Raw genomic sequence first — 27659 nt, 5'->3', positions numbered from 1 at the left:
TTTTGTCTTGGTCGTATTAAAGTCCGCTGATATTAAACTTAGACATGAACCATGAAGCAGTGTGACCTCGTCTTGATTCCTGGTTTAGTAAATATAGCTGTTTACTGTGAAATCAGAAGGGGGGGAGGGGGGCGTGTGTTCTCATCGCATTATCTGCTTCATCCATCACCAGCAGCGAGCCATCGGCACTAGCTGCAAAGATGGCGGCCGGTTCTGGGGCTGCGAGCGGCCACGGAGCCCGCGGCTCTCACGCGGCTCTGGAAGCGTCTCTGGACCGCAAGTTTCAAGGAGTATCCAACACCATGGAGGCGATACAGGGACTTTCCACCTGGTGCATTGAAAACAAGAAGAACCACGGCCTCATCGTTCGCCACTGGATGAAGTGGCTCAAGAAATGTGAGTAGCTAGCAATGCAGCTGAAGCTAACCCGCTAGCGTGCGCACTTTTAGCTAATTCAAATTCAATTTGTGACCAGCTTGGAGCGATTCCACTGAAGCTGCTTGTGGTGGTGTTTTAGCGAAGCGCGAACCGAGTCGGTGCATCACAAGATAATGTTGATTTATCCCCTTTAGTCTTTAATTCACCGCATCTTGGAAATGCAGCGCTGACGTTATCCCCACTCGAAATTAGCCGCTAATGCAGCTAAGCTAAAGCTAACGTCACCCCCACTAGCAGTGTTTACAGCAGGGCCTCGCTGGGTTCACGATCATGGAAGAAAAAAATAACTCGAATCTGCACTTTTGTGATAAATGGCCATGCACGACAGCGCTCAGCTAAAATAATGAACTCTGAGACAAATGTGTTCACATGTGTTAGAGTCAGTGTGTGAGATTTAGGTGAAAGGAAACTATTGGCAGAAATGTAATTTAGAATAATCCTCATGATGTTTTCACTAGTTCGTTTAATCTAAATTGTATGAATTGTAGTTTTCTTTACCCTAGATAATGTACTTTATATTTAAATATTTACATCGAGGGGTCCTCTCTACGGAGGCCACCATGTTTTTTGCATTAGTCCAGACTGGACGAACTAAACACCTCTTGAGTTTCAATGACAAGTGAAGCTACCACAGGTTCTTCTTCATGTTGGGGAGGAGAGGGAGAGGGGGAGCTGAGGGGGTGTTGAGCTGCAACATAAGATAAGATCGACTTCATTCATCCCACACTGGGGAAATTTGGACATTGCAGCAGCAGAAGGGCATTAAGATAGATATCACTAAATTCTACACACTGTACCTTTAAGTCGGTGCTTTGCAGTTTGATGTGTGTGATGCATCATTGAGTTTGTGATGAAGTAACTAATTTGATCAAAGTCAAGGTAAAGTCCAAAGTAGAATTCATCGTCTAATCAATGCGTTCAAAGATTGAAGGATGATCAAGAGAGACCCATGTGTGTAAACCTATCCTCGGTTTCATGTCGTGTCGTTATTAGCTGATACATCTTGCAGGAACTCTGACACTAAAAACTTTATATGAAACCTTTGCTTCAACTTTTATTCAATTTGAAACAGTAAACTGTACAAAGAATCAGTGGTGCAGGTGCAAATAGCCAAGTACATGTATTCAAGAATTGTACTTAAGTTAAATGTAATTGTTGTCATGTGTATATTTCATTAACATTAACCCCAAAGTAGATTAGCAGACATTATTGTACTTTTTATTCCACTACATGTATTTGGTTATGAGTCACTTTATATGCAGATAGATAATATTAAACACAATCATCAGACAAATAATAATATTAAGGTTCTTGTCCATTGGGGGACATTTATAAGCTACTCAACAGAATATTGAGTTACGTTAATTCTATTTTATCAATTATTTTACCAGTAGCCACAATAAAAGTGATAAACACAGTATTTTAAAATGTAATACATTCTAAAAGTCTGAGTTGCTTTTGTTATTTCAAATATTTTTTGATGGTAAAACATTTGTGCTATTAGTACAAGTTTGAATGGAGGAGTCAGACTTGAGTAGTTCTACAGTTTGGAAATGTGTCTTTCTGTAAACTTCAAATAAATTCAATTTGGTGGAAATAATGTAGAAAGTTGTTCATCGTTGTGTCACAAGTGCAGAGTTGCACCTGGTAGTTTTTGCACTCATGTTATTGACAGGAGTTTGACCTAATTTCTAAATGTGGGTTCTCAGTAATCTGTCTTAAAATGATAATTTGATTATTAAAATGGTTGCAGATTAATTTTCTATTCACTAACTTATTGGTTGCAGCTGTAATTACAACTCAGCATTCTGGACACTGTCAATAGATTTCATCCCTAAAGCTCTGGGTTGTGTGACTCTTAGATGCTGCACTTAGAATACTGCAATATGTGGGAATAGGTGATATGCATGTTCACTTATTAACTTAGCAGTAATCAGTGGTTGGAGCAGTGGGATCAATATTTACTGTATTTTTTGACAATATCTTAACAGAACAAAATTCTTCCAGAGATGAAGACAGTGCGAAGAGATGAGGTTGAAACAAAAAAAAGTAACTTATCTGTTTAACTACTGTTTTAAAGGATAAGAATGAACTTTCCACACCTTCTTGCTTGTAAGATTAGCCAAAAGTCAAACTAAATTTCAGCAGGATTAAAGTTATTGTGCTCTGTATGACTTGATCTTCTTTATTGCTTATGAGTGGATTCAAGGTAATATAAGGGGGAGTGAACTGCACTCACTGCTGCTGTTACCCTCTGCAATGTCATCTGCATATCTTCAGATTGTTATAAGAGGTATTGTGTTGTAAGCTGATTGCTTTTTAAAACCTTAAGCGATGACAGCGTCAGGTGATTGACATTTCATACAGTTTATGGAAAGAGAAAGTATCCCACATGTTCCTCCTGATAAAGTTTGGTGTGTAGGCCTTGATATTGACTATTAGAGAGGATGGAATATAATGTTGGTAGCATACAAAATATGTGTTGGGTTTTGTCTACTGGTTGTCTGCTGCTGTTTTCACTGTTACAACCATCACTTATTTACTCAGTGGCTGCTGAAAAAGTTTAGTTTCCCATATTAATTTGGAAAGAAGTTGCTCTTTTCAATCAATGTTAGAATGAATACGGCTGAATACTAAGTCAAAGGAGTAATTAAACAAAATGTTTTCCTGTGTCTCAAATCGGATACTTCAGTGAATGGAGTTAAATGTGGAACAATGTGTACACATCATATTACCATGTGTCTGATCTTTTCCAAGCCTCAGTCCTGAAATTAGTAGAGTTAAAATTATATATTATTACATATATTATATTGAGGAGTTTCTGGTTAAAAACCCAGTGTCTGTTAAGTCACCATGTGGCTACGGGCATTAAAAAAATCCCAGCCCTCCATCAGTGGGAACAAAACAATGAATGACAAAAGCTTATGCTGACAACATGCAACAAAGTGCTGTGCACTGGCTAAGCCATTGTTTTCTGATGGAGAGCAGTGACGAGTAACTAAGAGCCAATCTACCATCATCATTTATTGCTGGGTCTTTCTAGACTATGAAATGTTGGCCCTGTATCAGAAAAGGCACTATGAAAGTCCAAAAAGGTAGAAAGTGGATCCATGTTGTCTGTCCATGCCAATCAGTTTCCAGGCGAGACTACAGAGTTCTGCTTTTCTTTTCTCCGACCTTGTAGGGAGATATCATTTAATACTTCCACCAAGGAGGTTGTTGTCACCCATGTCTGTTTGTTGGTGTATTTGTTTATTTGTTCCAGCATGTTTCTGGAATACGTTTTACAATAAGTTGTGTTTGTGTATACAAGAGGTGCAACAGTCGTAGCTTTGTAAATGCTCTTAAAATAAGATGAATTTATTGATACTCTAACGAGGCACTGCAATGTTCATATGTGGAATAATAAAGAAGATCCTGTGTTAGTCATCAGATTTTTTACTATCAGAGATGATGTTCAATAATAGAGTCCAGTCTATAAGGTAGAGCATAGTTTCATGTTGATCGTCTGATTGATTGTTTAAAGTTGTGATTATGCGTGATACAGATTAACGTCAATTCCAAAGTTAAAATACCACTCAATTTCCTGCCAAGTGTCAGACAATCTATGTAGTGTACTTTGTGGTTTACACAGACTTAAATTTAGTGCAAATCATTTTTCATGATGGAACAAGAAAAACAGTGTAAAATATACTGTTCATCAAACTTAGTTTCACAGTATTTGTTATGCATGTGTAATGCAGTGACGAAAAGCCTTTTTGGTCCCAATGCAGTAGCGTTGCAATTAATTTCGCAGTTGTAAAATAAAATTACCAAGGCAGATTTTGAGGCTTTTTCCAGTTTGTAATGTAGCAGAGGGAAGACGAGCAACAAATGATTCTTTGAAAGCACAACGATCATTCACAAATGACACAAACGTTTGTTGTATGGACTGAATGTCAGCAAATGAGACATCGTACTTGATGAATAATACTCTGCTGCTCTAGAGAAAATTCCTAGTGTTCTGATGTTTTTTTACCTTCAAATGTCATTTTGAAGCTTGTGTGGCTGTTTCAGATTAGGACACAGGTTTATTCTCAGTTTCTGATCCCATTGTCTGTGGAGATTGTAGTTTTAACTGTAGTGTTTGATGTCATCGTTACTATTGTGTGTTTGGCAGTGCCTGGGCATTTTGAGTTTTGTCCTCACTAGATACAGATCCTTTTTATCCTCATTACATCTGAGGTATTATTGTGAATATGTTTGTTTTTAATAAGTTTCAGGTGGAGCCAGATTGTTAAGAGTATAAAGCAGTTTATAGTGTTTTCATTTTAAAATCCTGATATTTTGGGATAACATTGTTGACATTTAGGAGTAAAGACACATACATTTTTTATCATAGGATGAAGGATATTTCAGATTCCCAATTTCTTAATTTTCTTCACATTGGTATGACTTACCTCATCTGTGACGAGCCCATGTTGTGTGGCTCTTGGAAATTGTGGCACTTTTTTGTTGTCTTCCTTTTTTGTTTATGATTAGATCATCAGAACATTTTTAGACTAACATGTCATAGTAAACAGATTTAAAGGAAAACAAATTCTTCCTGAAGGTCAGAGAACATGAGCCAACACTGTGCTTATTGGCTGTAATTGAATCCTGGTCAAATCTGGCTGCTTAGGGAATCAGTAGATATGATACGGTCCCTGCCATTGTATATCTTTTGATGGAAATGGATTACTAATGCTGAAGTGAGGTGACCATGGAAACATATTTTTAGATCTACCAGTGTGTGTTTTTACTGGTATGTTTTATTAAACTTGTCAGTCTTGTGTTTATCATTTCTATTCTGTAATTTAATCAAATGGTTACAGACTTTTGAATGAAACCCAGCTGACACAAAAACAGTTTTCATTGATTAGAGCTGTCATGAGACTGAAACAGTGATTATAACATCCACTATGATGTAACACGATACAGGAAGATTGTATCATGATACTTCCAACTGAATGTGTCATGTGAATCTCTTTGGACAATCACAATAAAGTGACTAGTTTGGTTAGTTTAGTTGGTTCAGGTATTAAACCCAGAGAAAACAGATTCCATGAGAAAATTCAAGTCAGCAGTGTGGGAACAGAAATGTAGGTCTGAACAAAACTGTGGATTTGTTACGCATGACTTATTGTGGCATGTCATTGCTGAGCAAATGCAGGTACCACTCCATATCAGTCTTATTGGTCTTGTCAAAATTAACTATAGATTTTATATTGAGTTGGCTGTCTATGATTATTTAGATAGTTTAGTCTTGCATATTCATTAAAATAGACAATAATGCAACGATTTGATTGATTTAATTATAGAAGTTCTACAATTAAAAGGTTGATTAACTAATATCCCTCCGCTTTGCATATTGCAGCAATTCTGAATACACTTTTCAGCAAATGCAGTGCTTGTTGTGGACATGTCTTTCAGCATAACATTTATCTTTTTAGCCAGTTTTTTGTCGCAGATCAAGCTTTCTTGTAAATCAGCAGCACTGGTGGTGAAAGCAAACAAATCCGTCCACGTACTATAAAATGTTGTCCTCCATGTTTGAGGGATTTATATCTGGCTTAGCACTCAAGCTGTTTAGACAGAGACATGGGGAGACGGAGGAAGAGGTTGGACATTTTTTAACAAATTCCCTGGCTGCAAAAGAACCAGGGAATTTGCAGTTACATCATATGCATCTTAACCATTCCGCTATCAGGACACCGCCAGAGTAATGTACAGTCTTTATTTAATATTGTCTTCTTTTTTCTGCTTATTTCAGCTGATAACAATCATCGCTTGAATCTCTTCTTCCTTGCCAATGATGTGATACAAAACTGCAAAAGAAAGAATGCCATTGTCTTTCGTTCAGCCTTCGCAGAAGTCCTCCCTAATGCTGTTCTGCTTATTAGGTGAGTACTCAGGGTTGGTGTTTACCTGTTTTATTGACCATTTGATAGAAGTCTCTGTTGTTTCAAATTTTCATGGATATTACTTGTTAAAACGAGTGTGATTTCCCTGTACATGTTGTCATGTTGTGTCATCCTTTTTCCATGTCAGAGATGGAAAGGTACGAAAGTCAGTGGAGAGGATCCTAACAATTTGGGAGCAGAGGACTGTGTATCCTGAGGAGCTCATCACCCAGCTTAAAATCAACCTGACCAAAAGGGAAAAGGATCGAGAGAAGCAGAAGCAGAAAGAAAAGGAGAAAGAAAGGGAGAGGGAGAAAGAAAAGGAAAAGGAGAAAGAGAAAGAAAAAGAGGCTCCACCTGCAAATGGTCAGTTTGTCATAATGTTAATCACATCTAAAAGTGCAGTTTTCTTAAGTTGCATCTTACTAATGTTAGATTGTAAATTAAATCCAGAAGCAACTGTAAGTGTATATTTAGTTTATATTTTGCTTTTAATCTTTAGCCCCGGCTGTCAACAAAGCTGCTCTCAAGTCCAAGATTGTAGCAGAGTTCACGGTGAGTTTTTTGTTGTGTTTGATATCTTTTTCTTGCATGACTCAACCACTTGTTCATATATTGTCGACCGTTGCTCTGTAGAACTGAATTTTCTCTTCTTCTCTAGCCTCACTCCTTTGTTGAACAATTGTCGAGATATAAGAGAGCAGTGGCAGAAGAGGAGCTCAGGGAGAAGCAGCTGGCAGCTCTCAGGCTGGATGTCTGCAGCACAGAGGCCCTCAAGAGACTTAAAGGTCAGATGTCAACAAGCTTATTTCTGCATCAGCACACACTCATTGTCCTGTGCACTTTGTCTCAGCCCCAATCACACTCAACTCTTAATGTGTCTCCTCTTCATGCGAAAGCAGTTCACAGTTAACCCTGAGATTATCATGAAGTTTTTTGTTTTAACTGATGCTGTTGATTCAGTACATAATGTATATTCTTCTGTAAACCACAAGAACATCCACTTGTCTCTAAATAGCACATGCCTAGTACTTTTGTAGGTTTTATACAATGCTATACTACTATATACTTATTACAAGGCAAAAATATCCACAAAAAGTAGAAATAACTTTATTGTAAAGTATGTTACATCAGTAAAAGGAATTATATTAAACCTTTTTCATGTCAATTTCTCCTGCTGCAGACAAGGCAGGAGGGAACAAGTTTGCGAAGGACGTTGAGGACGGCAGTTTAAAGCTGCAGGAGTTTGTCAGCTTCCTGGATAAAGATTTGAAAACAGGGCCTCCTCTGCTGGAAGCTTTGGGAAATGCAGACATTTTCTACGAGATGCAGTACAAGGAGGTTAAGATTGTGGCCAATGTGAGTGACTTTTATTTTGATAATATGATTCTTGTATTGCTTAGTCAGAAAAGTTGTTGAATTGATCCTGGGAAAAATATAAATGTTACAATAAATTCAATGTTATTTTCTTAATCCTGCATTTAATTCTGTTTCTTTTACTTTCTTGCTGCCGTTCTGTTCAGGCATACAATGCCTTTGCCAACCGTGTGGCCAGTCTTAAAAGGAAATTGGATTCCCTCAAGTCGACTCTTCCTGGACCTGATGACTCCCCCATCCCCTCTCCCTCTGAAGATGCTCCCTCCCCGACTGGCTCCGACTCACCTTTCCTGGGACCGGTGGCTACCAGAGCCCAGGTGGATCCAGAGCTGGATGGCAAAGCCATGGATGAAGGAGAAATACAAATTGACAATAGAGACATGGAGGACATGGATATGTCTGATGAAGAAGCTGATGCTGCCACAGCAGGTTAGTGGCTGCAGAGTGTTTTAGGTCTTAGGTTGCAGTGTTAAAAAATAAATTCAGGGCCAGGCTGCCCTGTTGTAGCGTTGTGATTTAGAATTTAAACTTTATCAGCTATTGCAATATTGTCATCAACAGATGAGAAGAAAGAAAAGGCGTCTGCTGCTGTTTCCAAGGCTGCAAAGTCCGATTTGGCCCCAAAGCTTCCAACTACACCTACAAAAGCTGCTAAGATGAATGCTAACGCTGCTGCTGTTACAGCAACTCCAGTGACTTCCACCTCGGCCTCTGCTCAGAGTGCCCCCACCAGCCCACTGGGAGTCAACCTGGCGAAGGTCGACTTAGGAAAGATCAGCTCGATTCTCAGCTCCCTCACATCTGCCATGAAGAATACAGGTTTGTTTGGGACAAAACCGTAAATTATTAATCAATAATAAACATATATTTAACAAGTCTCCTGGGATCATAAGTAATTGTGAGAGTCAGTTAAATCTACAGTCAAGTTCTGACAGATACACAGTGACATTTCTGTAAGTACAATGTTTTATATTCTTTGGAAGTTATTGGTTGTTCCTGTTAACAATATTTTTGATGCGATACGTACCTGATGCAAACAATACGATACATTAAAGTTGATATGCAGTGAGATTCTACACATTGCAACTTTTTGTGATATGATGCAATTATGTGGTACAGATAGTTTGATTTTTAAGCAGACAGTAATGTGGAAATAATAAATAATTACAAAGTGAATTCCTGCTTCATAATCCAGTGTAGTACTACTACTACTATTGTGGTGAAATAACTGAGACATCTTGAATTATTAACTTTACCACAATGTGATTTCTCTCTTTTGATCTACATGATGCAGTGCAGGATTCTAAGTATAAGATTTTAGTTTAGAGCTTCAAATGTATCTGTCTCTCTGTCCTTGACTGTCTCTCAGCAGCTAGTCCGTCACCTCGACCGTCTCCCGGAACTCCCACCACCCCCTCTGCCCAATCAGCAGCCTCCAAAGTGACCCCTCCAAGCCCTGCCCTGGCCAGCATCCTGTCACGTGTTGACATCACACCTGAGGGCATACTCAATGCTCTGTCTAAAACAAACACACCAGGTAAGATCCACAAACGCTGCTTATATTTTTAATTAAAGATGATATTAAAAAATAATATGTATATGAAACGATCTTACTTGTCCCCCTGTGTTACTATCCTGGCACAGGTTTGTCCTCTCTCCTGCAAAGTGTTACAAACACTGCCTCAGCTCCTCCTACCAGAACCTCCCCTGAGTCTTCAACAGTTAAAACCGCACTCACCCCAACAACCCCAAAACCAAAACCCAGTCTGGGGAACACCCTCAAACGAGACATATCTGGAAGAACTAGAGACTGGGAAAAAGAGAGACAGCTGTCCCCTTCTCCACCTCCTCGTCCCACAGCTCCTTCTGTCTCTCCCCCCAGCCTAGAATCAAAAATCAACAGTTTCTTGCAGGGAAATCCAGGTTTTAGTCTTGCTCTAGGTGATGCCAGTCCCGATGGAGTGGACGGGACCCCAGTGAGAGATGAGGCGGCTGGAACCCCGACCCAGGATGAGATCATGGACACGCCTGGGAGTGTGCCAGAATCTCTAGGGTCTTCTGGAGGTCATAACCTCTCACCCACAGCCTACCGCAAGGAACCCTGGGATGCTGTGATCACCCCGTCAGGAAGCAACAGCGATGGAGAGTTCCTGAGCTCCTCTTCTTCCCGATATGGAGCTGGGAAAAAGATTAGCACAAAATTAAAGGAGGATGAAGTGATGAATGTAAGGAGGCAGGTCTCGTCCTCCCCCAGTAATGACATGAAGGGTAAGAAAGATGGACAACACAACCAGTTTAGGATGATGGGCATCAATAGAGCGGGAGAGAGGAGACTCTCTGCAGGCTCTCGTAAGACGAGCACTGGCTCAGATGACGGAAATCTGATTGGAAAAAGAGAAGACAATGGGAAAGAGTCTGCAGGCAGGGATAGGAAAGAGGGTCAGTACCATCGTATTGAGACACTAGTGTCACCCTGCACTGAAGGGGCACCTATCCAAACTCTGGGCTACTCTAATCGCCCTCTCGCTGGAGAGCGCATCAAGACGGTAGAGAGCATCCGCGTGATTGGCAGAGGCTCTAGGCGAGGAGGAGGGGCTGGCGGTCGGCCAGGGGGAGCGATGTGGTATGAAGAGGAGGAATACATGGAAGCTCAGCCTCCCTCACCCCACACTGGCCCACCTCCTCTTAACATTGGCCAGGGAGGCGCAGAGGACATGAACCCCTCCATGCCGCCTCCTCCTCCTCACCCACAACTCCTCCTCCCTCATCTCCATCTGCCTCCGGGCCACCCTCACCCACACCCTCCTCCCCAAGCTCAGTTCCAAATGCCCTACCACACGGACCCTCCACCATCACACCTCCACCAGCATCCTCCTCCATCCTCTTTCTTCAGCAGTCCTCCACCGATTCCCCGACCCCCTCCACCCCCTTTACCACAGCACTCCACCGTGCCCTCTGCAGTCATGGTGGGAGGAGTGTTGGTCCCCGTTGACCGTCCCCTATCTCTTCCTCCCCAAATCAGACCTGAAGGTGCTGAGCGAGGCGGAATGGGGACCAGAGGAAACAAAGGTGGTCCTCCACCCCTCATGACATCATTGCTAGGTGAGCCCCCTAAAATGCCCCGTCCTGGCACAGTTAAAGAGCCTTTTTTCCCACGCCATGCACCCCCTCTTCACCGCCCAGGTACCCCTGGTGTCCCTCCACCTTTACTGGGCAGAGTGAAGGAGCCTCTCAATCTACCTCTTCCACCCCGCTCTCCCTCCTCCACATCCTCCACAACATCTCCCTCCACACCTAATTCCCCTGCAGTCGACTCCGCCCCTGGTCGTCTCCCTTCTCAGTCTGCTGCCCCCCCTCTCCAGAAACCCCCTACTAGTCCTCCACCTCATCCCCGCAACCAAACCTCAAACCCAGTCCCCCTCCTTAACTTGCCCACTTCTCGGCCCCCAAACCTTTCAGGTCCCATCTCACAGAGACCTCTGCTGCGAGGCCGTACACCCTCTCACCACCATAACCAAGATCACCACATGGGGGGATTTCGTGGGGGCAAGCGGCACGGTCCTCCATTCACAGGTGGTCCTTTCCATCATGGGCAGAAGAGACCCTTCCTACCCCCACGCTACTGAAGTGGTCATCTATAACAAGCTGAATGAAGTGCAAGCCACACATCTAGCAGTGCAGTGTGTGTGTTAGCCCCACTGGTATGAGCCCAGATATCTTTACTCTGTTAATTAGCTTAAAACTACCTTGATTCATGTGTAAATAACTGATTACATTTTCATGCTTCAGCTCTGTAGGCAGCCTCTTTAAATTGTACAGCTAAGAGTTCAAGCTACATCGTGCAGAGTGTTGTGTATCAACCCTCAACCTGTCCCTTCTTACCATTTCTCCATACACAATAGAGACTAGTTTCATTAGGTCCAAGAGTGACATAACAATAGGAATGAAAAAGATAGTTGAAGCAGAAATGAAACTATACTTAGAAATGTTCTACCTGTGTGATTTCTGAGTTACACCACCTGAGAGAGTGAAACAGAAAAGGAATGGGTGTCGTGGGATACAGAGGAAACATGAAGCAATAGTTTGATTAAATGAGCCTATTTGTTTTCTTTTTGAGGGTTGGATGAGAAGATCAGATCAATCTGTTCGCTAAACATGAAGCTACAACCCATTTAGCTTAGCATAAAGACTGGAAAAGGGGCAAAATGTCACCTGGCATATGTCCAACTGTAAAAAGTATATCGAGTTATGAACACCTCTAAAGCTAATTTCTCTTATTTTTTATATTTGATCATCAACATTGTTCCTGAAGCATAAAAGCTGTTTTATTTTCCAGTCTTTATGCTACGCTAAGCTAATATCTTTTATCACCAGCTTCATATTTGTCCCCTAAAAAAACTAATTACATTTTCAAAAATGTCAAACTATTGCTTTTAAAATGTTTAATGGAAACGATGAAAGTTGGTTTGAAAGTTATCTTCTCTTCTGTGGGTGTGAGTGCGTGTATTTGTCTGAAAAAAAAAGGTATTTCTCATTTGAAGTAATGAGATTTGTGTTGCAGCCGAGGTTAACACTTGTTCATATTTCCAGAGAACCTGCTGTAAATAATATTCTTCTCCTGCTCAAACCTTTTTCACCTTTCTATTTCTCCCACTGTATATTTCTAAGCTTGTAAATATAAAAAAAGAAACTGAGATGATGCAGCTTTTTCTCTTCAAGCTCTTGTTTCTGGTTAGAGGCAAATGATCACCTCTCAAGCACCGTTCGTCTTTACTGTGATTGAGGCCTTGGATAAGCTTTTAGCCCCGGACGAATTTCTCTGCAGTTATCTGTTGCGCCTTTCTGTCCTCCTTTTTGAAAACCACCATGCAGAAGAGGAGGGTGAAGATAATTCTGTTTTTTATTTCTAACATTAATATCTGCCTGTGCGCGCTTCAAGTTAGACCCCAGTCGTCAAGATACCACGTAGAGGATGGCGGGTGGGGGAGGCTTTTCAGGTTGGACCACATTCTTGCTCGGCTTCAACATGTACTGACTTGAATAAAATCCAGAGTTTCAATTCAACTGGGGGGGAGGTATTTTATTTGGTCACTATTAGTCACTTGAATTGCGCTGTTGTAGTTTAATTGCGCTGTTGGGCTGTGTTTTCTGCCTGTTCACCAAGAAGCTGATTTCATTTACCTACACAGCTGCTGCCATTTCCATTTTTTTTTGTTGCGCTTTTTGTGTTGTTGTTTTTTAACTACAAAGATCTGGTCATTTCTAGCAGCAGCACCCACATGTGTTATCAGAAAGACATTAGAGCCAGTTAGGATTGTTTTGTAAATGGTTTCTTTAAATGTTCCAGTTTTGGCCCCTTCTCTTTTATTTCTTTGCTACTTTGATGCTTTCGCCCCCAAGTCCCCTTGTGCTCACATGGCTTCATCCAAAAACACTCAAACAAGGGTCAGCACGATGTCAGCAGCTTTCTTATACAGGAGCTGTTGATGTGATGCTGCACGCTGCCCTGCGCTGATGTGGTGTATCTACACAGTGAGAGGTGCAGGCTGAGTGTTTCTGTCAAAGCCTCATATCTCCTGAGTTTGTCTGATCATGGAGTGTGTGTTGTCTCCTGTGCTCATTCACAAGTTGACTTGAAAGTACAGTTTCATCGACGCACGCTGGGCATCTGCAGATGCTCCCATGTAAAGCTGGTAAACAGATACGTCATAGAAATTTAACAACAAAGATCTTTTTGTCACAATAATTGTCGGCACATCCTCCGAGATCTTTTACTGAATGTTATACAAAGTCTGTTACAACTCTCTGTAAACTGTTACCTGTCTTCTCTGCAGTCACAATCCAACCGCTAATTATCAACCCACACACTGTGTTCACAGAAAAATAGACAAACTGTTAAACATCTTTATGCTCACTAAGCACCTTCTGAAGACTTTTATTGCTCTTGTAAATAACCTCTTTTCATTTCCCCCTCAAGAAAAGTTTGTTTGAAAATGACTGACGATGTGTGTCTGTGTATATTGAGAAGTTGCTTTTACTGCTGTTCTCATCAACGATGCTATATCACTGGTCTTCGAGTGTCCAATCCTTTCTGGTGTGATGCACACATTCCGCAGCAGTTATTTGACACAGTGAAAATATGAATACATCCTTTTACTTTTTTTACAGGACACATCACAGTATTATACTGAAGACTTTTGTTTTGTTTGTATTTTTGTTCTTATTTATTTTTTATTATTAGTGCTTTAATGGGTTGACTTCCGTCAATTATCCTCACACATTTAATATATCTGTAGTTTTGTTTGGGTAACTGACTGTAAGCAGTCGGTGCTCTGTCTAAATTTGCCATGGGAGGTATTTTGCTGTTTTGAAACCTTGTTTTCTCTTGCAAATATGTCAACTCACTTTTTTCTCAGTACCTCATTGATACGTTTTTTTGTTTCCACTAAACATTTGCACATTACATTACACACAGTTGATGGAAGGCCATGTTTTCTGGAAATGTCATTCAAATTGGCTGCCGCACTACTGATGTTGGCTTTAAACTGCAGCATTGCCAGTTATTACACAGGCCCAATTAGTTTAACTTTGCAGCCATAACCTCCTTTACAATTTCAAAGAATAACATAAGCAGTGGCTGTGCAGTTACTACTAAATGTAGTATTATATAATTAATACGACACAAGGATGAATCACCTTCATTCATGTTGAGGTCAGCTACACTGGACATATGGAAGTTTTATTGTGGCCTTCATGCCATCGTCTGTGTAGTGTTGTTAATTGTACATCCAAACTGGTGCTTACGTACTTCTACTGTATTTGCACCATGAGACAAAACTACCAGCTCTTCTTTTCAGGCAGTGGATCTGTTTTCCCTTCAAAAGATGTAGCCTGGTTATATTACTACATAGTGTCTATGTACATGTGTGTACATTCAGCTTCATTCTACTGTGGACATGGTGACATTAGTCCCAGATCTTAAACTCACACAGGGTTTATGAAGAGTTGGGTAAAACAGCAGTTAAACACTCCAGGTTTGGTGTTAATGTATGTATAGGCTTCTGAATACATGGTGTTTACAGTTAAAGGCTTAAATAGACGGTATCAGAGAAAAGGGCCTCATCTCCTTACATGCAATCTGTGCACTTCACTAAGAAGAGGGACCATACAACTTCCCAAAGTGTTGTAGCTCCCCCAAGTGGCAGTTCAGTGGTAACTCTAGCTCTTAAGTCAGTGTCCATGAAGCACAGTAATACTGTTACTATGGCACAGCCAACACATGACGCTGACATTTTAAAGTGTTCCTGTGTTATTGCAGGTTACTTTGATTTTATTTATTTTTGTTACTAACTTAAATCACTTATTTGATTGAAAACTTAAATGCAGACCAGGTTTAGATGTTAAATTCAACATTTCATAACTTTTGCACTTTGCTGTAGTAGTATCCAGAGGGAGGATGTCGTAGAGGGTACATTTATAATTGCGTTCAGTTAGGTTGATTCTTATTGATCCACATTCTACCAATTCTTAGGTTGTGTGCAGCTCAGGATCCCTCCTGTTCAGTGTGTGTGTGTGCGTGCGTGTGGTCACACTAGAGAATCAGTAAAGTACAGACACGGTTCGTATGTGTGTGTGTGTAGTGAGTCTGTGGTCACGCACTAGAGGGTCAGTGAAGTACAGACACGGTTCGTGTGTGTGTGTAGTGAGTCTGTGGTCACGCACTAGAGGATCAGTGAAGTACAGACACGGTTCGTGTGTGTGTGTAGTGAGTCTGTGGTCACGCACTAGAGGGTCAGTGAAGTACAGACACGGTTGGTTGTGTGTGTTTGTGTAGAGGTACATGATGTTGAACCCAGTGTGAAGCTCCTGCTCTGACTCTGCGTGTGCACATCTCGTTACTGCAGATGTTTCGCTCTGACCACATGTGCAGCTCCTCTGTGGAGGCGCGCTCTGGTCTAGACGGTAGACAATCGGAAACGCGCACGCTACTTCATGGCGGCGTCACGGGCTTTCCGTCCTGACGTCACCGCTGCTGTCCCACTTCCGCTGTAATGGCCGCTTACGTTGAATGTAGTGTAGGAGATTTAGAATCGAACGTGTGATTTTAGACTGGTGTGTGTGCGCGTGATGGCGGTGATACAGCTGTTACAGCTGTTTGTCTGTCGACCGGCAGCTCGTGCGACGCTCCGCGCGCACAGGAGGAAGTACAGTCAGGTGCGCGTGCTTGTTATGACAGCAGTACAGTAGCTACAGCTAGCGTTAGCATCAGCACTGTGTGTGTGTGTGTGTCATCATCTATCTAGCATCAGTCGCTCATTGGTCTTATTCCAGTTGTTCAGATATAGTTTTGTATCTCTCATGTTCTGTAGCTACAGTTCAGCTGAAATCATCAGTCAATTGAAAACTAAATCTATTTGGATTGTGGGATTTATTTTATTGTTCTGCTTTTGTTTCATATGATTTCAAATTAAATATCTTTGGAACAGAGCTGTGTAATAGGGAAGAACAATTATATCAAGATGAAGAAAGTTATATTAGTTGATATATTATCACTATAAATGTCACATTATTATTATTTTAGGTTTAAAACAGATTTTTGTTCCTGTGTGAAGTTTGTGGTTTTAAACTCTCTTTTTTTATCAGCAGAGACTGAGAAACACTTGACAAACAAAATATTCTATACATATTTTGATGAATATATATAGATTATTAATATTGTTTTTTTACTCAGTTCTAATTTTGACCCATTGATTGAGCAGAAAGGCTCTTTGAGCCAATAATCTGAGATAGACAGTCATTACCTTCAGACCTTATCCTGACAAATCAAATAATCTTTTAATTGAGAAAGTGGCAGATTCATCAACAATGAAAATAACTTAGTTTTAACCTTAATATACAATAGACTATAGTGTTCGACATGAAATAAACCCATCAACGCTTAATCCTTAGTGATTGATTTTAATATGTTGTTTTTCATTCATTTGGATGTTGCAATAATACAGCTATAAAAGATGAAAGAAAACATGAAGCTGAAGCTTTTAGGCACTGTGTCATTATACTGTTGATACTGAAGCCTGATTATCATGTCTGCAGTCTAATACAATAGTCCCTCAGTAAATCCTCCCTTTATCAAGGTTAGGATTAAGTTTTGATTGAAACTGTTATACTGAGGTCTTCAGCCTTGGAGGACTAACTGCATCAATCCTACAGGTTGTTCTAACATAAGTCCACACTCCATGTATTATTCAGAGTAATACCTAATGTAAACTATTGATAATGAGGGAAAACAAGGCTTGTGTGCATCGTCCACTCTGCAAGAATACTGAAATATTAAAAATCCTTTCATGTTATAACAATACAGCATTTAAACTGAGGTTAAGATAGCAATTACATTTTGTCATAGTCAAATTACTATATGTTCATGATTATACATGTATTCTACCTCCCAGTAGAACTACACACATATATATGTAACCTGCTTTTCTGCTCCTCTTTCTCTATTGTTCCCCTGGTCTCTGTCTCCTAGTTCACATTTCACCTCTGCCCACTCTCTTCCTTTCCACAGCTTTTGACATTTATCTCTCTCTTTCCAGCTGCAGGTGTCGCCAGTTTTATCGGAGCGACTGCAAGTCTTCGAGTCGCTCATTGAGAAACGAGGCATTAAGAAGAGAGTTGAAGCTTCAGAGAAATCACTGAGCATTCGATTAGCTGATGGCCGGACAGTGAAGGGAAAGGCAGGAGTGACCACACCTCTCTTGGTTGCTCAGAGTGTCCGGTAAATACACTACTCATGCAGAAAAGTTTCATTTCGTCATATTTATTTTCACCATAGTGTTGTAACAGTGTTATTGCATGTGCTCACTGCAGGGTGAAGGGAGCACTGCTGAGTAAGGTGAATGGGGAGCTGTGGGAGCTTGGACAACCCCTAGAGGCAGACTGTGAACTGCAACTTTTGGGGTTTGACACAGTTGAGGGAAAACAGGTAATCCCACCTTTTAGTTTAAGGTGGAACGTCCACTTTTTTTCCCCTAATCATTTTTATTGACCTTAGTGGGAAGTGTCCAGGTAAAAATGCATGAGGTAAACTTAAAATATAGGATCAGCAAAAGACAATCATGCCACTGAGATATTAAATGAACTAACATTTGAATATTGTTCATTATATTCTAATTAATTTAATTATGGAAGGGAGTAGTTATGAAATGTACCCCCCCTGCTTTGTTAGGCAGCATGGAGGACAGCAGCGTGTGTCCTTGGCGGCGTGTTGGAGGGGGTCTTTGATGCCAAGGTTTGCAGAGAAGGAGCGTCAGAGCTTGGGTTTTACTGTGACCATCTAAAAGATAACAGGTGAGCTTTTCATGAAACTATTTCTGATGTATTGAAAACATGTCCCGTGATGTTTTGCTTTTTGCTACATCTGTCATATCATCATTATCAGGCTCTGCGTAGACTACTCACATTTGTAGAATACCATAAGAATAAGTGACTGAAACACAAATAATGTTTCTGTTTTGTTTTTTTTCAATAACATTTTAGTTTATTTTCCTTGAAGAGATTGATTAAGAAGTGATGGTCTGTTGTTTTCTTATTTCTGTTCTGCTATGACTCATTTTGCCCTGCAGGGTGTAGTTAAACTCAAACATACATATACAATCCCTTTCCTCCGCCATAATCATGTTGACACTCCGTGGCTGTGTCATCCTGCTGCAGATTAGTGATGTTTTACCTGAATCTGTCTTCACCTCCAGTGCCTTGTCTCTAGTTGATGTGGAGGAGAGATGTAAGGAAGCTGCAGCTCTCAAACTTCCTCTTTCCAGACTGGAGCTGAATGGAGAAGAGGTGCAAGAGCTCTTCCAGGTCAGTGATAAAGATGTCTCGGCTGTACCAATACACACGTTTCACTTCAGACATTTTGACTCCTGTTCTGTCAGTTTCAGGAACCTGGTTTAAACCTTTTGTGTTTTCTTTGCTTGAGGCAAATATTTGGCTTGAATTTGAGTTTTTCTAAATATGTAAATTGTTATTAGTTTACATTATATTAGTTGTTATTGAGAAGTTGATTAGGAATGTTGCTCCTCTGGCCTGTATATGGCATGAGGCATGTATTGTAATGTTTGTCTTGGATTGGTCAATTTTTTGTATACAACCAACAACAGGCTCTATAATGAGTATGAGGAGGATAATATTTTACAGATATAAAAAAGTAAATGTTCAGTGATTTAGTGACATCTAGTGGTGTTGTTGCATGTTGCAGCACATTACCCCTCACCTCACCCTCCCCTTCGAAACATGAGAGAGAACCTGCAGCCTTCAAATGTAGTAATAAAGGAATTTGTGTTTTTTTTTATAGAGCAGTAAGTTGAGACTGCAGCTTGTTGAGGAGCAGATGGATGGCCCCACCGTCACAGTATACAGGCATGTATTAATACACAATCACACATACTTTCTAACGCTAAAATACCCGAACCCTCACCCAGGTCTAACCCTAAAGCCCAAAGTGAGGACAGATCAAATTGTCCTCACAAGATTATCTGTACCTGTTGTTGACTCACTTGTCCTTGTTTTCAAAACTTGAATGAAAAGTTTGAACCTGTTTCTTCTTTCTCTGTGTGACAGATGTGGAGACAGCGTAGGGATCAGCACCGGTCCCCTCCTCCCACATACCGGCTTCCTCAAGGTCTTCAAGATGCTCCAGGTGTGTGTGTGTGTGTGTGTGTGTGTGTGTGTGTGTGTGTGTGTGTGTGTGTGTGTGTGTGTGTGTGTGTGTGTGTGTGTGTGTGTGTCCTCCACTTGCACCTTTGTGGTTTTATGTGTTCTCACCTCTTTTTACTGCACAACTTCTTCCATATTTGCCTCATGCATCAGCTGTTTTATCACATTTCAGCTGAAGTTCTGGAGGCCAGAGCCTCTTTTTTGATAAAGGTTTTTTTATTAAAACAATATCCACACAACCAATGATGCAGGGTTAACTCATTTAATCTATAAAAACCTGTTTTATTTGGGCCCATTTGGTGCTGTCCATCCTGTGGAACCAACGCTGGCCAAATGGAATTTTCCTTGTCTTTATTGATCCAGACAGAGAGAGAGAAAAAGAGGTGTTCCCATACTGGGCTTTGACTGGGTAGACTGGAATTTCATGGCAGTCAGTCTGGAAATACAGTATCAGCAGCAGGATGTTGTGTTTGTCAGAGCCCAGTTTCCTGTTCTATGCTCTTACAAACACACTGCCATCCATCAGAAGTGCTTTCACAGTCCCTCTATCTGTCAACCTCTTTGTTCACTCAGTTTTCTCTCTCTCGCTCTCTCGCTCTCTCGCTCTCTCGCTCTCTCTGTAACATGCCAGCTGTCGCCTGTCACCCTGGCCAATCAGACGGAGTCTTCAGGTTTGATGCGTCTGTTTGGTGTTGCCTTTCCGGGAGAGAAGGACAAAGATGAGTGGGAGAAGGAGCAGGAGGAGGCGAGGAGGAGAGACCACAGGCGCATCGGAACGGTAAAACAAAGTCTAAATATGGAGAATTGAATAAATCAAGATCAGAAGAAGAGAGAAGTGAAAATCTTACGTTGAAAAGTGTGTTTTCTGGTCATAAATGTCTTGTTTATATGTTTCTGCTCAGGACCAGGAGCTGTTCTTCTTCAATGACGTCAGTCCAGGCAGTTGCTTCTTCCTGCCGAAAGGAGCCAACATCTACAACAGACTCACTGACTTCATCAAGGTGAAAACACAGAAGTCACTATGCACTCACTAGTGTTAATGAAAAATATGACAAAACATGTTTGAACAACAATGATGTCAATATAACTGTGACTATATCAACTGGCAAAATGGTTAACAAAGAAAAAAAAGACAAAACTGACAACAGCATTAGACTGGACCTAGATATGCACTCAAATGTTATGGCTGGTGGAGATAATATCAAATACAGAGACGATTTCTTTAAATATGATGCTGCTGAGAGAAAAAGTGAGTGTGTAGTGTTGTTGGGTGAGAAGCAGTGGAGCTACTAAATCCTCAGAAAGAAACCCACAAATCTGAGGAGGCACCATAAGTTGCATCACACAGAAACTGAGTTGACCTCATGTTCAGATGATGAATAACATTATTTTAAAAGCTGTATTAAGCTAATTACAAAGGGCAGTGGTGCAACATTTAGTTCCACTGACAGTCATTGAGAGTCAGCTACGTTCTACTTCAGATGACTTTGTTTATCTTGGAGCATTAAATACAGTTTGTTTGTACTCTACAACTGAAACATTTTATAAACCTTAATTAAACCTTCATATATTGTGTCAGTGTTAATAGATCGACCCTGTTCAGCACCAGTAACCAAAATGTCCTTCAGTGGTTTTATAGTGTAATAACATCCATTTGTACAGAATCCGTTTCTCATACACAGTCACACCCTCATGAATTAACATGTGCTGTGTTGATTGTGTCCTGAGGGTAAACAGGTTCCTATTAGTCGTCAGGATATTGCTCGTGTTAGTCTGCTATAAATACTCTCTTATGATTGTGTGACTCTGTCCTGCCCTCCTTGTCGCTCACTGTCCTTCCTGACATCTTACAGAGTGAATACCAAAGGCGAGGCTTCACCGAGGTCATGACCCCCACTCTGTACAGCACTGCATTATGGGAGCGCTCAGGCCACTGGGAGCACTACAGCGAGAACATGTTTACTGTGACCTCAGAGGGCTCTCAGACCTACGCTCTCAAACCCATGAACTGCCCTGCACACTGGTGAACACACACACATACACACACACATACACACACACACACACACACACATTCCTGTACTGAAGTGTTATCACAGAGACTTCGCAGTGGTTGACTCTTCTTTGTTGTTTTTAGTCTTATGTTTGAGCAGCGAGTTCGCTCGTGGAGGGAGCTTCCTCTGCGCTGGGCTGATTTCGGGGCGCTGCATCGAAATGAACTCTCCGGAGCACTGGGAGGTCTAACTCGTGTTCGCAGGTTCTGCCAAGATGATGCTCACATCTTCTGCACTCCTGAGCAGGTACACAGAAAACACATGCAAACATGGGTTTGTGTCAGATTCACCTTCACTAGACCACTGTCTACTCATCGAGGTGCAGAAACTAGGATAGAAGCTGTAAATGGGACACATGTGGAACCATATCACAGTGATTAGATGGGCTGTACAAATAACTCCAGACATTCCTGGAGGCCTTAGCCCAGATGAATGAAGCTCTTTGTGCTGTTCAAACATTACACCTCCATATGTGCATCTCTGCAGACTGTGTAATCCTGATCCCCTACAGAGAGACCCGGAACGTTCCCATGATACTGGTTGTGCACCTCTAGCTCCTCGGTTTGCATCCAGTTCTTCACAGATAACGCTCACATGATAATCACCACTATGGATACTAATTCAATGGAACATTTAGGGCATTACAGTAAATATGATTAGTATAAACCAGTGTAGCGCCTGTTTTAAACCTGTCTGTTTGGAATGGGCTGTTTTCTTGACCTGTGGTAATGCTGGTTACAGCTTTCTTTCTGAAGTAAAGACGGATAGCGAGAGTCTGTATAACTCTGTTTATCCAAAGATTAATTATATTGAACATATTGCATGTCCAAATTGCACTAAATTCAACACTGCATTTTCTTGGTCCCTTAAAACTATACATGCCAAGTGTGAAGCCGATGAGATGATCGGTTCTCAAGATATGGGATGCATAGAAATGGTTGAAAGAAGAACACAATCCACACTCTGCTCCTGTGCCTGAGCCCCTTATTTTCTATTATTAATTCCTCCTTGTTGTTTGTGCTTTTGTTATATTGTTTCTTTCCAGCTGGAAGAAGAGATTGTGGCTTGTTTGGACTTTGTGAGGAGTGTTTATCAAGTGTTTGGGTTTTCTTTCCACTGCCTCCTGTCTACTCGTCCCACACCGTGCCTAGGGGAGCCTGAACAGTGGGACAGTGCTGAGCAGGTAAACGCAAAACATTCTCACACACACTTATCATCCTGCGCTCTGCCAAAACGCAGATATATTCCTAGAGAAGAGCCAAGTTAATCACAGCAACAGGAAAAAAAACCTCTTATTTAAACAAAACAACATGGTTTAATAAGATCTACTTAACCAATCAGTCAGGCGAGTGGTACTTTGCAGTAGAGCGCTGCTCCGTGTCGCGTTGCTGGGTAGATGTATATCTTTAAGTCCCCACAGATGCCTTTTAAATTGGCACAGAGGCAATTAAAGCTGATTCAATTGAGTCTAATTGGACATTATGGTCCCCAGCTCGTACACATACACACACACACACAACCAAGCAGGACATACATGACAATCAAAATGCACATTAATGTACTTAACATTTTCATTTTGGCCGACTCACTTGATTCGCTCCATCTTCTGCGTGTGTGCGTGCTTGTGTGAGCAGCAGTTAGAACGGAGTCTGCAGCACTTTGGTGAACGTTGGGAGTTGAATCCAGGAGACGGAGCCTTCTATGGACCAAAGGTCAGTGGAAAGTGAATCATGCAGGAAAGAATAATGATTTACACACAAAAGTAAATGTACTTCATCACAAAATCTGCAGCCAAAACACCTTTTGGTCGTCATATCATTCTATTCACTTACTGCTAAAAGGTACTTTAAAGCATAATTTGGGAACTGGCACTTTGCTGTTGTTATATTGGCATACGTTAAAACAACTTTTATTATAGTGTGTAGATGTCTTCACAGTCTCATTTTCCAAAGTTATCTTATCAGGAAGTGACGCAAGCAACTTTGAGAGAATATCTGAAATCTACATGATGCTGTTCCCTCTGTGCTAGTCTGCAGGAATATCCCAAAAAATGCAAAAGTGATTGTTTTCCATAAAATGTGTATCTTCAAACTGAAATTTGCCTTATTTGTGTATAACATTGATTTTCTTAGAAGTAATTCCAATTTCACATTAAGTCGTACAAGAAGTCAATATGCTCCAGTCAGACTGAATGATTGGGCCCATGTAGAGTTACAGTGTGTGGACGTAAATCAAGTCAGGGTGGGGACGCACAAGAACAAGCTCGGTAAAAAGAAAAAAAATCTTCCTCTCAGTCATGTTGATCGGATGTCTTCACCAGAATTTGCTATTAGCAGCTTGTCTTGGCAACTCCTTTGTTTCTATGTCTGTCCACAAAAAGCATGGTTTGTCACCAGCAGCGTCTCAGAGAACTAGATCTTGGATGAAAAAGAGAAACAAAGCCTGAAATTAAAACACTGTTTCTTCACAGATTGACATTCAGATCAGAGATGCCATTGGCCGACAACACCAGTGTGCCACAATCCAGTTGGACTTCCAGCTGCCAATCAGATTTGATCTTCAGTATGTCGGGTGAGTCAAATTTCAGCATTTGGCTCTGAGTCTTTTAAACATTCCTACATCTGCAGTGTTTTAAAACTTTGCTCTCGTACAATGTGCTGGTCTGTTTGATAAAACCTCGTTTGTCACTCAAGTCTAACGTCTTAGGGGCCTAATTTCATTATGAAAGGTTTGTCTTTTATTGAATTTGTTGGTTTAGATGAGCACACTCCATGTTTCTGCATTGTTTAGCCTCTTATTTGTTTGCCCTGCTTCCCTTATTTGTCTGCTGTATGTAAAAGTATATTTGATCACACAGTTTAAAAGTGATGTGCACATTTTGCGAGGAGACGATTGAGAAACCTTTATGCTGAACGTGACCCCCCCTCTTTTTAGTTAATCCAGCAAACAAATTAGAGTTCAATGGACTAATTGATGCAGAAATCCCAAGAATTCCCATGAATCAGTCTGACTTATTGATTTGCTAAGTCGTACATAGTGACCTAATAATCTCAGAGGTACGAGAAGAAACGTTAAATTTGTATCATCACTAGTCCAGTACCCGTTCTAAACACGTCTCAATAGAATGGGATGTTTGGCTGATCTTGGCCTGTGGTTTTGCTGGTTGCAGCTTTGTCGAGCAGCAAAAGTGACCTGCAGTAGTTGAGTCGTAGGATGTAAAGACTCGATGAGAAGACATGAGGGACTCTGTCCACAAAGACCTGCAGCGGTGCAGTTCACCTGTTTATCCAAAGTTCAGTGAAACTTTTGTATCACAGGGCCAACAAAGAGAGACAAACAACCATACATACATGCATTATTATATACACTGAGATTCCTGGCATTCTTATAAGATATCACCCAACATTCTCTGGCTCGATCAATCTTTTCCATCTCTCTCTCAGCCAAGACGGACAGTTGCACAGGCCCGTGATGATCCACAGAGCGGTGCTGGGGTCCCTGGAGAGGATGATCGCTATACTGGCTGAAAACTTTGGAGGGAAATGGTGGGAAATGACAACAATCACATGAAGATAGATGCATTTCGTGTTTGTTCTTATGATGCTGTTGCTCTATCGTTACTCATCACCTCTGTCTTAACCTCATCTAGGCCACTGTGGTTGTCTCCGGCGCAGATCATAGTTATTCCTGTAGGGGGCAACAATGCGTCATACGCCAATCAGGTCAGTGTATGATGAAGATTTCCGTGTGCTACATGAGCTGACTTCATCCTGTCATCATTCATTTGTCCTGTAGAATGTGAGAAGCACGTTGCAGAGATAAAATCTTTAAATAAGCGTCCCTCTCTCGCCTGTTAAGGTGGTCCGGCAGTTCCGTGAGGCTGGCTTCATGGCTGATTTAAGTGACGACGAGGGAGCAACCTTAAATAAGAAGATTCGCTCGGCTCAGCTGGCTCAGTACAACTACATATTTGGTAAAGATGAAAGCTGAGGCTTCACTCTTAACCTGTCACTGTTGTTCTTTAATTTACTACACAAACTCCAACTCCTCATTCATTACTTTTAAAGTTATCGTACTTAATAATGACTACAGGCTTTTTCTGTGTGTTTCTACGCAGTGGTGGGTGATAAGGAGAGTGAGAGTGGAACAGTGAATGTGAGGAGCAGAGGGGGTAAACAGCTTGGGAGGAGGCCAACAGAGGAGGTGCTGACGTCCCTCACTCAGCTACGAGACACAAGGAGCAACGTAGATGAGTTTTGAGGAAAACTTCCAGGAAGAGCCACTGATGTATTTGTTTTTTTTTTATATGTTAAAGCTGTTGTACTCAAGGTTTGTCTGAAGATCCGTCTAAAATTTATAATAAAGTCATATAACTAATCTTACCTGCAGGTTCGCTCATTGTGGATTTGCCTTCTAATGGCATTCACTGATAATTCGGAGTTCTAAGAAAGTACAGAGAAGAGATTAAAGACTATTTTAAGATCATTATCAGTCTAATACAAACATTACTCAGCTTCAGATGTTCACTTAAGTCCATTAAATATGCAAACATCCCTGTTACGTAAGCGTGTGTCATGATTTCAGAATAGAAAAGCTGGCATACCTTTAAAAGACTGGAAGAGAGGGAGGATACGGAGGGGGATTTGACTAAAATAGGAGCGCGAGCAGCCATGTCAGGCCTGTGTGTTTTCATGTGTGTTTAGTGGAAACAGGCAAGTCAAGGTAAAGGTCAAAGGGATTGGACATTTTTTCCTCTTTAATTGAGCGGGGGCAGCAGGATGGAAAAGACATCAGTCACAACAGTGACACAGAGGCTGAGGGAGGTGTCGGCTGTGAAAGAATAACCGAACAAAAGGAAACGGCCTCAACAAAGCTGATTGTGAACCAGGTGGAGAGGAGCGTGTGTTTAGTTCCAGAGAGGAAGAGGTGACGCGGGTTCATGATAGAGCATCCGCTACACTCAGGTCACCTCAGATTGACGGTTGTCAATCAAACCCAGATTTGAAACCAAACTAGAACACGTCCACCAGTTTTTGTGCTGTAGAGAAATTGTCACTTTGTGTTGCGGGAAATCAAAAAGCATATTTTGCTATTTTTGAACAATTAACAGGCAAAACTGTCGAGAGGTAAACTCATTTCAAATAATGGGTGTCTGCAGCCTGATTCAATTGTGAAAGCCCGAAACATATTTTCCATCCAACTGCACCTCACCCCCTTGAAACCAGTGGGAAAAACAGAGAATTAAGAAATACAGAAACGTCTCATGTGAAAGGAACAAATCTGCTGTGACTCTATCACAAAATGTTGATGTCGAGCCTCATAACTCACAGTGAGAGCTTGACAGAGAGGACACGTTTTAACTTGAGGCTTTGTCTTTGTTGCTCTAATAAAGTGCCGTACTTATCAATCTGTTCCTCTCTGAGTTAACGCTCTTCATTGTTTCTGTGGTAAAAGCTTTTTTCACACAGCCCCCACAGCAGCCCTGATTTCTGGTAAACCCCTTTAGCTAAAAATAATTTACTATGAACTCTGTGTGACTCCACCAGGCAGATGAAGGATTGGATTGCTCTCTGTGTGTGTGTGTGTGTGTGTGTGTGTGTGTGTGTGTGTGTGTGTGTGTGTGTGTGTGTGTGTGTGTGTGTGTGTGTGTGTGTGTGTGTGTGACAGAGGGAGGATGAAGGCAGCCTGATGTTGTGTTATCTATGAAGTGAAGATTTCAGGAGTGTTCCTGGATCTAATGGTCGATGTCATCATTGTGTTACTACTGTGAGGAACCATTTATCTCCAAAGTTTACAGAAGTGCAGGAGTTTATAAAAAGGTAAATATATACACCACACCTGATAGTGTCAAATTATTTTCTTTATCAATTCATTGCTTTTTATTTTCATTCAATAATCATTTATGAGAAAATAGTGAGAAACGTCACATATTCCACCATTACTGACAATAACTCGTCCATTTTACTTGTTATTGCTGCTCCCTTCATCTCTATCAGGCATTTTCTTATGTATACTTTAAACACTGACACCTTCCCATTCTGCAAAAATCTGTTTCTTCTTATCAGTGTTGTAAATATTGTAATTTTGTTGATGTGTTCAGCTACACGTAGCATCTATTGCACTTCTGTCCGTCCTGGAAGAGGGATCTCTCACATGT

General features: G+C 41.1%; 1 protein-coding gene across 6 annotated transcripts; it reads left to right on the top strand.

Moving 5' to 3' along the window:
• Positions 1-148: 148 nt before the first annotated feature.
• On the top strand, positions 149-25884 carry LOC109633385 (threonine--tRNA ligase 1, cytoplasmic-like). Of its 6 annotated transcripts, none has more exons than XM_020093211.2 (18): positions 15761-15950; positions 17336-17511; positions 17604-17718; positions 17962-18083; positions 18485-18593; positions 19087-19151; positions 19353-19431; positions 20080-20226; positions 20351-20449; positions 21302-21471; positions 21586-21748; positions 22548-22685; positions 23137-23214; positions 23973-24073; positions 24946-25047; positions 25152-25224; positions 25361-25475; positions 25620-25884. In XM_020093211.2, exons 1-18 carry the CDS (start codon positions 15864-15866, stop codon positions 25760-25762), a joined length of 2082 nt encoding a protein of 693 aa, XP_019948770.2. In that variant the 5' UTR covers positions 15761-15863; the 3' UTR covers positions 25763-25884. The 6 variants fall into 6 exon arrangements, 4 of the variants coding, with proteins under 4 accessions (XP_019948768.2, XP_019948767.2, XP_019948770.2 ...); XM_020093210.2 differs by having other exon boundaries at positions 15762-15950; positions 17330-17511; XR_011245917.1 differs by lacking the exons at positions 15761-15950; positions 17604-17718; positions 17962-18083; ... (12 more) ...; positions 25361-25475; positions 25620-25884 and adding exons at positions 149-396; positions 6230-6359; positions 6508-6725; ... (5 more) ...; positions 9109-9273; positions 9381-11437 and having other exon boundaries at positions 17330-17454.
• The last annotated feature ends 1775 nt before the right edge of the window (positions 25885-27659 follow it).

This window comes from Paralichthys olivaceus, chromosome 13, assembly GCF_024713975.1.
Source record: "Paralichthys olivaceus isolate ysfri-2021 chromosome 13, ASM2471397v2, whole genome shotgun sequence".
Classification (NCBI taxonomy): domain Eukaryota; kingdom Metazoa; phylum Chordata; class Actinopteri; order Pleuronectiformes; family Paralichthyidae; genus Paralichthys; species Paralichthys olivaceus.
This window is presented reverse-complemented; position numbering and strand designations above follow the sequence as displayed.